This window comes from Eurypyga helias, unplaced genomic scaffold, assembly GCF_000690775.1.
Source record: "Eurypyga helias isolate BGI_N326 unplaced genomic scaffold, ASM69077v1 scaffold11017, whole genome shotgun sequence".
NCBI classification, from domain to species: Eukaryota; Metazoa; Chordata; class Aves; order Eurypygiformes; family Eurypygidae; genus Eurypyga; species Eurypyga helias.
This window is the reverse complement of record NW_010262314.1, coordinates 1,304-16,398: the sequence shown is the minus strand read 5'-3', so window position 1 is coordinate 16,398 and position 15,095 is coordinate 1,304. Positions and strand designations below refer to the sequence as shown.

Genomic DNA, 15,095 nt, shown 5'->3' with positions numbered 1-15,095 from the left:
AGTACCCCCAAGTCCTTCTCCTCAGGGCTGCTTTCAATCCATTCTCCACCCAGCCTGTACTTGTGCTTGGGATTGCCGTGACTCAGGTGCAGGACCTTGTACTTGGCCTTGTTGAACTTCCTGAGGTTCACATGGGCCTGCTTCTTGAGCTTGTCCAGGTCCCTTAGGCATGTCAACCACACCACTCAGCTTGGTGCCATTTCCAAATTTGCTGAGAGTGCACTTAACCACTTGTACAGCCTTACTATATATATTCAACTTTTAGAAATAGTGATTATACAGATTAGAGGCTTTGAATAAGTTAGTCTTCAGTTATGTGTTTTAGTTTCTGCAAGTATCAGTTAATGTAAGTGGAAGAAAATTTGACACAACATCAACGATATCAAGTGTAGTATTTCAGAATGCAGCTGTTGAATGTTCTCTGGTAATACAGTCCTTGCTATGGTCTTTTTCTGAGTTTCTGTTATAATGTGGCTTAATTATGGAAAATCTGTAATTTGGTCCCTACAAGTTACTGTCTTAATTATTAAAAATAATTATTGCAAATAATTTAAAAATACATTGTTAATTTTTTATATACATAATTATTTGGCAAAGTAGAACATTGTATGATTGAATATATTTTAAGGTTTTGAGAAGTTGCCATGCTCCAGGGTCTTTAAAGATTATCGTACTCAAAGTAGTTGTTTCCATATTGCCTCATTCCATTATTGTTGGAAGAAAACTAGTAATGACCATTATAACAAGAGTTTTACTATGACTTGTGAAAATTGAAGTTGCTGATATGTCTTCTAGTCTCCTTTATTGGTAAATGCATTCCTGATCAGATTTTCTGTGATATTTTGTCTTTTTTAAGAATTTGATTTACTTCTTATGACCCTTTATATACAAAATAATTTATACTGTTTTGAAAATCTTACATTCATTTATCATGTCCTTGTGTGCATTTTGACAATTCTAGCAGAGTTGCAGATTTAAATTTTCTTCTTGCTCATTTAGAATGCCAGTTTTATCCCCACCTTTCATTGGTGTTTTTTTATCTTTGTCTTTGAATGTATATGTGTGTCTTTTATTTCATGCTCATTTTTTTGATTCTACATGTGCACAAAGCAAGCCTCAAATCTACTTTCTTTTTTTCTAAACCATATCACACGTTATTGTAATACAAGTTCATTTTCCTTTTGTTTGTACTTTATTTTTTGATATCTAGACTAGTGTAAAAGGAACCATACGAATTTTCTTGCTCAGAGTTTTGGCTTAGTTCTTTAAATCTGCTCCCCTAGATTACATTAAACTAGTTCCTGTGGTGACACTTCATCTGCTGCACTTCATGATCAGTTCTACATTGTCAACAGGTGCTTTTAATAATGACTTCATGTCCACTCTGTTCTTTTGGGTTCAGTTTAATTTTGTTTAACCATTCTTACTGTTAAGTAGTATTGCAAAACACTCAATGATGAAGGTTGTCATGTCCCCCACTCTAAATATTTCATGACTGTGTTTTGCCAGATACTAAAATAAAGAAGAAAATTCTCATAATTTACAGTCTAAATTAAATTGATCTGTAGGATTGTGCAAGACCTTGAGGTATGTGAAGTAAACATGTTAACCTTGCTTAAGAGATTAGTCAAGAGAAATGACAGAGATGTTATGTCATGTCAAATAAAAGATGACACTAAAAGCTGCAAGCTAAAATTTAAGCATTTGAGAGGCTTATAACATAATGCTGCATGCTCAGAGCTTTTGAAAAACCTTTCTCCATAGATGTTTGCTTTGTTAAAAAAAAAAAAAATTGCATATATATATATATTTACAGATTTCTTCCCCATACCATTGTTTTGAAACTTCAGGGTTTTTCATTGCTGAATAACAGTCCATGTGTCAGATGAACTCTTGAAACGTAGGAATACCACTGTGATGCTTAACAAATGGTAGTTAGGCTTTTTCTTTGTTGTAAACATTAATAGTTTAGGATAAATACTTACTTCCTTTTCGTAGTATGAATGAAAATTAGAATTATATTGAACTCTTAGAGTAGTCTTTGTTTTGGTTTCGGCTTTGGCTGTCTTTCGCTTCCTTTCATCTTTCCTTACAGCATGAGTTCACTCTTGCAGAGAAGCTTACCTCTGGACCAGTGGAATTTTTTCAGCTTCAAAAATTGTACATTTCATACAAGTTGATCAGGCTGTCAATGTTACTTGTTACAGTAGTTAAGCACCCCAATGCATGACTTTGGCATAAATCTTATAGCAGCTTGCTATTTAGAAGCTTCATTTGAATATACTGAAGATTAGATTACAGACCTGAGAGAGACCGTTTAGAAGGTGAAAAAGTGCAAAGGAAATGTTTAAATATTTCTCTTGTTTATGAATGAGCTGTTACTTTTAACATTGTGTATGTAATTCAGACAGCAAATAGCTTATGAATATGTATAATTTCAGTGAAAAACATGTTTTTTCATGCTGTTCCTCATTTTGAAAAGGAAAAATGCAAAGTGCAGCTTTACTAAAAGCAGTTTCAAAACAAGTATGTAATAGGATGATATTTATACGTTTAGAACATATCTCTGTCTTTTGCTGCTTAGAACTTGATTCTGGAAGCTAAACTTTTATTACTTAGTAGAGTGGTTTACATCTTTGTTACCAAGTAAATAGAATTCAGTTCTGCAAAGCGTATTTTGAAAGCTGATAGCATCTTTTACAATCAATTATTTATGGCCTTTTCTTTTGCATAAATGCTTTTAAAATTAATTCTTTTCTTTTTTTTTGTCTTAAACAGAAATTGTAGTTGCTGAAAGTGTTGTTGTCATTAAAAAACTGCTGCAAACCCAGCCAGCACACCATGGTGAAATTATTAAGCATATGGCCAAACTCTTGGATAATATTACAGTGAGTATTTGTGCAGTGTCTTATTTTCCTTGTTGACCGATAAAAATCACTCCTTCTTGGAATTTGGTCCATAAATGGAAATAGATGTGTTAGAGAAATACAACGTAATCTTTATTTTTGACATAAAATACCATTTTTTGTGATGTTAAGGAAGAGGAAATAGAAGCTATTGGATGGCATCGATTTCTACCTTAGATCTGGGAAGTTATTTTGAAAGAGATCCTTGGAAATGTTGAGTAGTGCTAGTACCACTAGGTCAAGATGAGTAACAGGTTTAGAACTTGGAGTAGGTTGAAATGAAAATAAGGACAAAGCAGCACTTAACTTGAGGATTTGTTGTCTTACTGATCTGGGGTGGAGTTAAAAAAAAAAAATATTCTGAATCTTTTGCCCTACCCCCAGATCATCTAAGCGTTGCATGGTACCAGACATGCTATTGTGAGTGTGTTGCAATGTTTCTTGAAGTTGCATTTTTATCTTCTGAATATTTAAGATTTTGTGGCATTGAACAGAAAAATTTGGATTATTGCATATTATCTATACTTAGATTAAATTTACATTTAGATATGTCAATATTTACCTCCCAAATTCTTCTCACAGTCCCAGTTATTGATAAAATATTTAGTGGTCTATCCTACATCATAATGTAGGGTTGAAGACCATTAGCTACCTATTGCATCATACCCCAAATTTTGATCTGTCAATAATTATTTTTCTGTAGATGTTATAACCAGGACTGTTCAGTTTTATATAATTATACGTTTATTGATGATGGAGCCGTAAATAGTTTCTAAATCAGTGATTCTTCTATTTTCCATGGTTGAATTTGGCAAAGTTTGGAATATTAAGAGAAAAAAGAAATGTGGTCATCTCAGTTGATGCTTACTGAACAGATTAAACAAATAAATCTTTGCCACCAAGAGCTGATGCTCAAACTTTGTAACTGATGTAAAAAAATATAATTCTACTGTATTGCTTATATCTAGAATCAAAAGAGGGTGTAAGATACTGCTGCTAATTACATATCAAATAAGTATTACATATTTTATAATAATCACTTGTGTTTTCAGAAAATTTGTTCAATATTTTTATTGATAACTAAAATCTCATGTATTGTGCATAGTTTTATTGCACACATCTGACACTCGCAAAATGAGTTTGTCATCTTCTTTCCACATATTGTACAAGAGAAAAATAGTTCTTTTCTAAATATTCTGTTAAACACGTAAGAGTTTTGTAGGTATTCTTTTATACATAAATACTTTTGAAGAAATATTTTAAGTTTTTAATTAATTGAATTTTGGAAATTTTTTAAAGTTGAATAGGGGGAAAAGACAGACATGCTGTCTAAAAGACAGACTTGAACCACTTTGATGTACTCATGTTCTCCAATAATGAAGTTGTACAGAATATCAGAAAATAATAAGTAGTAGGAGAGCAGTCTGTTTTGAACAGAGCAGTCATAGGAATAAACAAAAAATCAAAATCTGAATCTAAATCATGCTGCATATTTGATAAGTAAGCAGTAATTGTGATGCTGTAGGCCCTCCAGAATGACTGTTGTACATCTTGTTTTACATTTGCCTTGTAATTTTTTAATAACTTCCCAAAATTTATATTCCTCAGTATGTATAGGACTTTGGTTTAAAGAATAAATTTGGAAGAAGTTCAAATTTATAATTTGAATGTCATATCATTATCCTGAATTAACTTGCACCTATTATATTTGAAAATGGATGTATTCCTTCACAGAATGGTTTGGGTTGAAAGGAACCTTTAAGGGTCATCTACTCCAACCCCATCAGACACTCCTATAAAGGATAAGCATATTTTCACATATTTAGGGAATTTCTGAGATCTGTGTGTATTTGAAACAGCGATCTTGCTACAGCAATAGTGGTTGTGAGTTGACATAATACAGTTACCTTGTTTTTTTGTCTGCACTAAGACACAGAGACACAAAGCAAGGATCCCTGACTGTTACTACATTGACGTACAATATACATACAGACACACACACTCTTGTGCACACGTTTTACATGGGTTTGCTTTTTTTCCTGACCTCTTCTGCAAGGGAAAGTATTTCTGGAAGTTTTAAATGGAAAATTAAAATATTTCTCATTTTTAAATTGGGATTGAAACTTAAGGAAACTACCGTGTTCCTCTATGCACTAGCATACCACTGTCTTTAAAGGACTCTTGCGTCTGGACATGGGAGAAGCAGCCAAATGTTATGGCCCTGAATGAACTTGAAAATAACTGGATGATAGGGGAGTGTGGGCAAATAAATTCTGTGGTGTTTCTTAGAGTTGAAATTAATTTACTACTATGTAAAACACAACCAAAAGAATGAACATAATTACATGCAATTAAATAGCAAGGCACTTAAGGTAAAAATAAACTTGGTTGTTCTGTCATGATTTGGATTAAGTGAATGGTGAACACATCATTGAAATGAAATCAGTGTAAACTGGATGGAAAACATTTTTGAGTTGGGGCCTGAATTTATTTCATTCATGTTGTTATAAGCTTCACTTGTATTAGCCTGAGATTGTGATTGTCAACGATGTGCCAAAAAATATTTTGTAGCAATGTTTCTTTCAAGTCATGCAGTCTGAAATTTACTCATTCTTGTCTTCATCTTGTCTTTATTCTTGTCTTCATCTTCATCTACAGAAGCCATTTAGAAAGTGATAGAATGGTTAGTAAGCTAAATATATCTGACCAAACATAAGAAATACTAGGAAGTTCAATTGAAAACTACAGAGCTCTTGCACTGACTCTTATTTACATTAAAGGTTAGGTTGAGGTCTATTTCAGTTTGCCCTTTGGTTGTTTCTTGCGTATCTGACAAGAGTGCTTATGTTTCTTCCTTTGCTTTTGTATGTTGTCATTTTGTAATGGTTTAACTCTGGCTAGCAGTATACCATGAAGCCGCTTTCACAAATCCCCTCTCCTCTTTTCCAGAAGAGGGGGATAATCTGAGGAAAAAGAAACAAGGGAGCTCGTAAAAATGAGATAAGAACTATTTACCAATTGAATGTAAATGAATATCTACAAGTACTACTACTAACAAGTAATTAGTATAATAGAAAATAAAACACATGATACAATATGATACTGTTGCTCACTACCCACTGACCAGTGCACAATGAGGTCCCGAGAAGTGTGAGTCAGAGCCAGAGAGCCTGAGAGCCACAGCCCAAGAACAGCAGACTCCAAGTGAACCCTATCAGCAACAGCATGACCAGGAAAACTAACAGGGCCACCAGCTTATGAATGAGCCAGCACAGGAGTTAGCAAAACAGCTAATAAAGTAGTTAGAGTGTTAGCGAGTGTAAGGAAGTAAAAGAGTAAGAGAGTAATGGCCCCTGGACCCCTTGCCCACCTATGCCCCCAGCATGACGTACTATGGAATGAAATACTCCCTTGGTCAGTTTGGGTCAGGTGCCTGAACTGTGTGTACCCTATGCTGCCTGCAGCAAGAGAGAGTTGGGAACACAGCTGCAGCATCAGAAACTGAGAGAGACCTTGAAGTTGGTGCAGTTGGTGCACTGATAAAACCTTATCAGTGCTTCCCTCATCGTAAATCCAGGAACACAGCTTCCTAGCAGCCACATAAGAGAGTTAACTCTTTCCTGACTAAACCCAGCACACATTTGTGCCTTGAACTTTTATCTCAGGTGTGTCCAGGCAAAGATCTAGAGATCTGTTTTGTGTCTGATTTGTTGAGTACCTGGACCTGTGCATGTCTGATGTTAAATAAGAGAACAACTGGATGTCTTTAAACGTCCTGTTTTTAAAATCATAAAAATGTTTCCATTTGTCTGTTAATGTGTTAATAACATAGTCACGCTAAGTTATGGTCCAGAGACCTTAAGTATTGCTAGTTTGTGCTAGATGTTTGCTCTGAGTTTGTCCTAATTATATTTGTGTTTTTAGATTGACAGGAGTTTAAAAAACATGCATGTGGGAAAGGGCCATTTAAAGAGAAATGATACTGGTTGAGCCCAAAAGTCCTCTTAATAGACTAGTCTCATCTGCAGCAGCACCAAAAGCTAGTGCATTAGGGAGAGGGATTTAAAGATAAGAGCAAGTTCATTGTGGTGCACCTCCAGTGACTGGAAGCCTGAGTTTGCTATCCACATCATCAGACTTACTAATATAAAATTGTAAGTTCCCCTCATATTCCATGTCTCTGATCAGCCTGTCCCTCTTCTCTTTGTCTTTCCTGATACTTGTGTGGTTTTTGAAGTGGGGTGACCAGATGTGTGCATAGTAGTCAGAGTATGAAAGAGAAATTTTATGCAGTAACCTAATGATATTACTTATTTTGTACTTTTTATCTCCGTTTCCTGGGGTAGCCTGCCTTTAGACTTCAGCAGAACATTGACTTAACATTTCTACAATTCTTTGAAAATATTCGTGATTCCAAGATACATTTACCTAGAAATAGTTAGGGGTCCATCAGTATGCATAGCTTTTTTTTTTTTTTTTTGGTAAGGCCTGTATTAATGTTTCAAGGCCAGCTGCATCACTTCTGCCCAGTTTTTAAGTATCACTAATAAGTCATCTTCAACTGTTCAGGCTCTGTTTTAGTTTAGATTACCTTGAATAGTTTTGTGTCAGCAGATTCTGTCCTCACTAGATAGCCCTCTTCTAGGTTACTTGCAAATCTGTTGAACAGCACATTTTCTCCTATAGGTCCCTGTGGGACATCTGATGATTGCCTTCCATTGTAACTGGGGTTTTGTCTTTTCTATTATCTAGTCCTTTTTTATTCATGAGAGTGTCTCTCCACGTTGTAAAGGATGTCATTCTCAAAGATGTTGTTGAGGGGCTTTTTCAAAAGCTTTTAGAATATTCTCTCATCAAATATGTGTCGTTTAAGTTGTATAGTCTACTTTATTAGAAAATCTTTTCTTCGAAACATCTATGGTCCAGAATTTGTCTAAGTGCAAATACTTGCAGATTTAATCTGAATTAAGTTTTAAAATGAATTGCTTAGACTGCATTGATTAAACTAGGTTAACACGAGACACTTTTGTTTACATCCAAAGTATGCCTCTTTTGATTTATCTTAATTCATTTTAGCAATGAATGAATGTAAATCATCCTAGCAAGAATTAGCTCTGAGTAAGCATGTCTCGATGGTGTTCTACATCTGTGTATTTCCTCATATAAGCAAGCCACCTTAGTCTCCAAATTAGTTTTTGCCTTTTTCTTTTTAGAAAATAATTTGTGAAGGTACATTGTACCCATTAATGTTTGCTTTCTGAGTGATGGGAATCTTGTGGTTCTGTTATGATTTTTCTCCTTACTTTCTCTTACAGTACTTTTTTTTTTTTTTTTTAACAGGTTCTTTTCCTTTTGATAGCTGATAAATTTTGACGTCCTTGATTTTCATTACAGACTTATTCCTAGATCCTTCAAGAATATGAGAGAAGTCTGGCATGTTTTCTAATCTAGAGATGAGGAGGAACACTTCTTGATGTGATAAAAACAGGATAAGAAGTTGCAGATTTAGAGTAAAAATAAGATAGATGTGTGGTACTTAGAACAGCTTAATATGTGAGGAAAACGGTTTCACTTACGGAAGCCAGTTTTGGTTGGGATTCTTATTACTAGAGCAGGTGACTGGGAGTTTTTGACACTGCTCTATCCATTCATCCGACAGTAACAAATTTAAGTTCCTCTTTAGTAAATTAAGTAGTAGTTATTCCTGTGTTTCTGATACAGCTTCACAGCAGACAGTGGCTTGCTTTCTTTAATTAAGTTCCCCTTGCCCTCAGTGTTGCAAAAGTATCACAAGGTATGGTGTTCATATGTGTTTCAGTTCTGCAAGCTTCAGAGTCTAGCATATTCTTTTCCCTGGATACACTTTACTTACATAAAGGTTTAAAAATACAGTATTAAAGCCTTAATGAACAACTCTCATAATTTGATCTTCTTTTTTTTAACTTGCTTTAGTATCTATGTAATGTTTTAGAATGAGAGGAATATATGACCTTTGAGGCATTGTGTCCAGGGACACTCTATGTTGGATTTGAAACAAATATTCAGCTTAAATAAAACACAATTTAAACAAAACCTGTACACTGTATAAAAGGTGGCAGTTGTAAGTGGAGAACCTTTTTTAGGGGAATTTTTATATTTAAAGGTTCAGATAATGGGGGAGTCCTTGAAGGTCTACCATTTGAAAACAAAAACCAACATTTGTCTTTTACTCCTATTCTTTCCTGTGTACCTTTTCTTCTTGCTGGGAGTCTGATATTTCACATCAACTTCATCCCTCTTTCAGTTTCTGATTCCAAGCAAAATTTAAAAAATTGCTAGCTGTGCAAATTTTCTTCTGAAAGCAGAGAATTAGACTTTATTTTCAATTTTAATATTTCCTTGTTTTGTGAAAAATGTGAATAACCAGAATTGGCAATTCTAAGTTGTAATTTAGCCTGATACGTTGCATACGGTTAGATCTGCAGTACAGTAGGTTTTGTGTGGTGCTGCTTAGAGTGATCTGCTGTTAGTAACCAGAGTCTTGCTTTGATGTCTGAGGGTCTGGTTGGTTTTTATTTTTAATTTATTAACCATTTTTTTATTTTCCTGCAGACAGGTAATGGGTTAAAATGGCACTAGAAACTGCCTTCTGATACTAAGGTTTAAAAAGTGCACTTAACCACTTGCTCAGGGCATATGGAATAAAACATCAGGCAAAGTAATTTACAATCCTGTTTGCCTTTGAGGATAATGCAGAGCAGAGCTGAATAATGAAAGTATTATTTCCTGCATTTCTGTCAATTCAAGGTCCCTACTTAAGCTATACTGGAAAAGGCAATGAAGGTCTAGAAGTGGCTTCATTTCTTGTTTGCTGTTTTGAATGCCCTGGAAACAATGGGTGCGGTATCATGTACTTGATACTACATGTTTGACGACTGTAAGACTTAAACAGGGAAAAAGAAGTCTGAAAATACTGTGTGATTTTGACCCCAAATGAATCCAGTGACACAGGAACATTGGGTTCATCAGTTCAACATACACTTTTCATTAAAATGGTTTCCACTTAGGGTTTGATTCAAAAAGTCTCTAATTGATATTGATTCTTGTTACACAAAATTGTGTTTAATATATACAGTATTTATGTATTAAGCGAACATACTGGTTAAAAGAGAGAGTCTCACAAGAAATTTCATCTGTCTTCTATTGTCATAATTTTTCAAATTAGTCTTTGTTTAGTCTATTTATTTTACATTCTAAAGCTAGCTTATTACTCTAACAATTTCATTTTACAAAATGGGAAAAATTTTAAAGAGTAAACCACTGTGCTTAAAAGCACACTGTTTAAATATATTTAATTGTGTTTTTAAAGTGTAGTCCTGAGTTTTACTAGGACAAGGACAATATTGATATTTGTCTTTCATAATTAGTACTGTTACTGAAATTGGTCTGCTCTGTGAGCAATTTTTACTTTATGAAAATAAAATAATAGGTAAAGGGATGTTTCTAATAGGCTGCTACCCAAACTCTGATACTTGGTGATCTCTTATATAACTCTAATATTTTAACAAGTCTGTAATGAAATATTTTAGAAAAATAAATCTAGCATATCTGAAATCTGAAGTTGCCTATACATTCTTATTTAGAGGAATCTATCTGTACAGCAGGCAACTTGAACTGCTCCAATACTGGAAAATTTAATGTACCACTCAATTACTATTCTTTAGCCCAATTTAAAATAATAGATTGGGAGTGAGGTCTTAATGCAGTGTAACCTTTGGAACATTAGAAATAACCTCTTTCCTTTCTGAAATCAGTGTACAGTAATGGCATCAGTCTTAACGTTGCGCAGGCGAACACATTCTGACTGCGTTTAAAGTTTTTATGTTTAGCAGTTGTTCAGTAGCTTGGTCATCTCTCTCACATCGTAGGTTCAAAGACCATTTAAATTTTTTGCCAGTTCAGAAAAAAAAAATCACCTGTATCTCAATCAGTATTTACTTGTACTTATCTATGCTAAATCACTGTGTTACACCACTCTCAATAGATTATCTCTACCTTAAATATCTTTTCCATGTTTAGAGTTGGCATTTATCTCTTGAGGGTGATTTCTTGTTGTTGTTGTTGTTGTTGCTGGACTCCTGAATGCTGTCTTTCTATGATCTGCTTGCTTTCTCATTCAGCAGAGGCAGCCCTCTTTTATTCCCCATGACATGCCTGTTTTATGCCTGTTTATGTTTTTGTTGGCATGTGTATTTGCAACAGTGTGGTGTAGAGGCAGATATTGTCAGGTTGACTTTATTCAAAGCTGTTGCCAACGTTTTTTTGAGCAGTAAAACATGTGTAATCATTAAAACTTTTTGTAAACTTGATTCTTTAGTATGGTAATAGTGGGCCATTTATTAGGGTCTGTGGACAGTACTTTGGGAATTGCTATCTGAATCTTGGTAGTTCACTTGCATTTGTTAACCTCTTATGAATGTAACTGTAGAGCAGTACTTCCAAATTAAATGTGTATTCAGGGTAGGACACTTCCTCATTGTTTCCCATTGTAATTCAGAGAAATAGATGGTCGTGTATGGATAACTGACATATGCTGGAAAAGTAATTAAAACATATATAAAAGGTGCTAAGAATCAGTGCTAGGAGAACCACAATGCTGAATTTCTGAAGCTTGTTTCTTCTGTGAAACTTACCTAAGGCAAAACAGGCTAGCTTAAGGGTAAGCTCATTAAAAAAGATCACTGTATAGTGCAGGGAGTAATGGAAAGTGTTAGTACAAGTATTTTTTACTGTTTCTAGAAAAAGCAGCAAAATTAGCTGAAATTGCAGTTATAGTTGGAAGATTTCCTTTTTTCTGAACTACAGCAAGTCATTTGATAGAACACAATTTTTCCCTCGTATTTCAACATCTGTTGAACAAGAGTCTGTAGAGAACATGAGAGTACCACAGCCTGAGATGCTATGCAGGACATGCTTCTGCCTAGAATTTTCTCATTACATACTTTCTTCCTTCCTCTCAAGGAAGGAGAACAATGTTTTTGGGGGAGCTATGTAACACAGATGCAATTTTTAATTTGACAAGCAGGTTATACAGGCTAGCTCACTTTGAAGAAGAGTGGGTGTATATATTTCATTTAACTCCTAACTACTTCTAGCTAATCTGTGTGGAGCATGAGCTTCTGTTTCCTTTGCTTTTCTATTTTGCTTCCCCTCTGTCTCTGACAGTGCTGTGCTGTTGAAGTCAGCACCATATGCTGGGAGTTCATCTAAAAACTGCTGCTGCTAGTTATTCTGGTGAAATAGTCAGGTAGCTCCAAAACAATTAAGAACTTTGTGAAGTTTCTGGTTAGAGTGTTTTCAGTTAAGGGGTAGATCCTATTCAGAAATTGAGAACCCTAATTTTGAACTCCGATCTCTCTGAAATGCTCCGAAATTTGCAAAAATATTAATCTTACTGTCATAAAATTTTAAATAAAAATGAAGAAAAGATAGCAATAATCTTAAAAAAAAAAAAGTGCTTTTAAAGTAGATAGGCAGGATGTGAGGAAGCCATATTGCTGGAAGACATTTCTATACGAAAAAGTGCTGTTTTGTTTTAACATGCTGTTTAGTGTAACCTGGTGGTTAATACACCCAACCCCAAGTCAAAGGCTGGTGTTCTTTTTCCCAACTGCCACCAGCTTGTACTGTGGACATGAACATGTCACTTCTGTGTGCCCTTGTTTCCATTCCAGCTCTGTCTTGTCAACTCATAGTGCATGGGTTTTGGGGCACGTTCTGTATCTTAATTTGCAGGAATATTCAGTCTGCCACAGTGACGGTATTGAACAATATTTAATCTGGGTCTGTATTTCTTGCATGGCAGTTGTCTTTAAACGGTATTTTGTTTAACTTGTTACTGAGCGCAGACACGTACAAGTACTCTTTGTGAATGTGTTAACTTTGAGTGCGCAATGTTTTCTCAGGTCCCGGTAGCCAGAGCCAGCATTCTCTGGCTCATTGGCGAGTACTGCGAACGGGTTCCAAAGATCGCACCTGATGTTTTGAGAAAGACAACCAAGAGCTTCACTACTGAAGATGACCTTGTAAAGCTGCAGATCTTAAACTTGGCTGCAAAACTCTATTTAACAAACTCAAAACAGGTAAGTATATGTATTTAGACTCGTGGTAGGTCTTGGACAGTCTGCATAGATGAGTGGTGATTTCTTTTGTACAAGCAACCAAACTGGTCTATATTCTGTGAAGAAAAGCGGAATATCAATTTTCATCATCAAGAAATCTAAGAGACTAAATCTAACCATGAGTCTTTGAGTATGTTCTGGATTGTAAATATGAATATAGTGATGAGATTACTCTTCTTTTGCTTATGTTTCTTGGGGAAATCATCCGTTTGTTTTTTTAATTCACATAAGTAGGAGAGATTTGTAAATTGTATTACTAATATCAGATAGGAGATTTTCCAGATGTGATTCACTGTTTTCTGGATCGAAGTCCAGAATTTCAAAGGAGCACTGTCAATTTGAACAAGAAGCTGCTCATTTTTTTGTTCAAGATATCTAAAAGAAGATGCCAGCAAAAGGCCTCATTATGTCCTTCCATAAGTGCTTATCTTGAAGATAGTAACTGCTTTCCCATTTTCTGTATTTCTTACTACTTCACTTTCTCTTGTGGAGATGGTGGGCTTTGATCACCTCTAATAACAGAGATAATCTAAAAGCGTCAGATAGTACAAAAAGGTGAAATTAGATCTCCAGGCAGCTGAAAACAATAACTATGAGAGGTGCCAGCTGCCTCATTCCTCTCAATGACAGCACTGTGAACTTCTTTACTCCTAGCTATGGACTATAGCATCTTGACACTATTTTTTCATTGTAATTCCAATTATTGTTGTAAAAGGTTGTAAAATCAAAGATATTTTTTTTTCATATGTAAAAGAAATACATTGTCTGAGGTGTATGCACTTTCGTGGGCTGCTGGACCACTTTGTTTTACAACAGCTTGGACAGCACAGTATCTCATACCTCTGTGGTGTCTTCTCATTCCTTGATAGCTATATCCAGCTGCAGACTTGATCTGACTGAGACTTTATTTCATAGGGCATATGGGAGATGAACTGTCTTGCTGGGCATTAAGATAAGAATGAATGCTTGTCCTTCGCTTATACAGACTAAAATGGGGCAGGGTGAGGGGCGCAGTTACAAAAACTGACTTCTGTCAGTGCTCATCTTAATGAAAATGCTGACTGAGCTAAGGAAGATGGGTTTGATTATTTAAACTGTCTCCTTTTGGCCCATTACATGGTATTTACTAGTTTTCCGTATAACTTTCGTAATTTTACAATTACTTTTCCACACTATATTTGACCAAAAAAGCATTGCCTACACAGACATTATTTCTGTGATGCTCTTTTTCCAGTTTAATGTTTTAATATATTTTACACTACTGTTAGAAGTGTTGTATAACCCTTTATTCAAGTATGGTAAAGATGATAAAGCTGAAGAAAGTGTCTCCTGAGATGCCTACTAAATGATGAATTTCATCAAAGAGTGTTTCCCTTTTTTGGTTTTAGGTTGTGGAAGAATAAGTTGTCTTCTCAAGTGATCAAGCTACTCATATACAATATGCTAAGAGTAGGTTGATGACTTGGCTTGATTCAAAGCTCCTTCCAAACTAGAATATGATGGTGTTGCCTTTAGGAGCTGGCAACATTCTTCCTATATCTGCATCCTTATTCCCAGGAGTAACTCTTCTTTACATACTCACTGTTGTGTCGTGGTTTAACTCTGGTTTAATCTTTCTTTCTGAAATGACTATAATTCCTAATTTCTAACCACTTACAATCTCATTTTTCAAACTTAATTTTTAACTTAAGGCAAATCTTTTACACGTGATTGCTCAGTTGTCAGTCAGTCCATCTTTCCTCATCCCCATGTTTTCTCTCTCTGCATCCTACCCCATCTCATAGTACTTGCTTGAATCCCTGTAAGAAGCTGAAAACTATTTGAGCAAGCACATTAATATTGTGAAATATGACAGAGTCTGCACACCATGACTGCCTCACAGAATAGTAAGTTTCATCCAAAGTCAATGGAATAGTGCAAACCTCAAAGATACAATGTCACTTTATTGAAAATTAGTGGTCAGATAGCCAAGAGAGACTTAACACCAACCAAACAGACAAAAAAAAGCTCTTTTCCCAAGGTGAGGGAA

General features: G+C 35.1%; 1 protein-coding gene across 1 annotated transcript in view; it reads left to right on the top strand.

Moving 5' to 3' along the window:
* The window catches only part of LOC104512627 (AP-3 complex subunit beta-1-like), a gene marked incomplete at its 3' end in the record, with an annotated part of 28,712 nt that extends 15,685 nt beyond the window's left edge, over positions 1 to 13,027 (top strand). The window contains exons 8-9 of the mRNA XM_010155680.1: positions 2,779 to 2,888; positions 12,851 to 13,027. Coding sequence (XP_010153982.1) covers positions 2,779 to 2,888; positions 12,851 to 13,027 — 287 coding nt within the window. The remainder of the gene's footprint in view (positions 1 to 2,778; positions 2,889 to 12,850) is intronic.
* Positions 13,028 to 15,095: the final 2,068 nt, after the last annotated feature.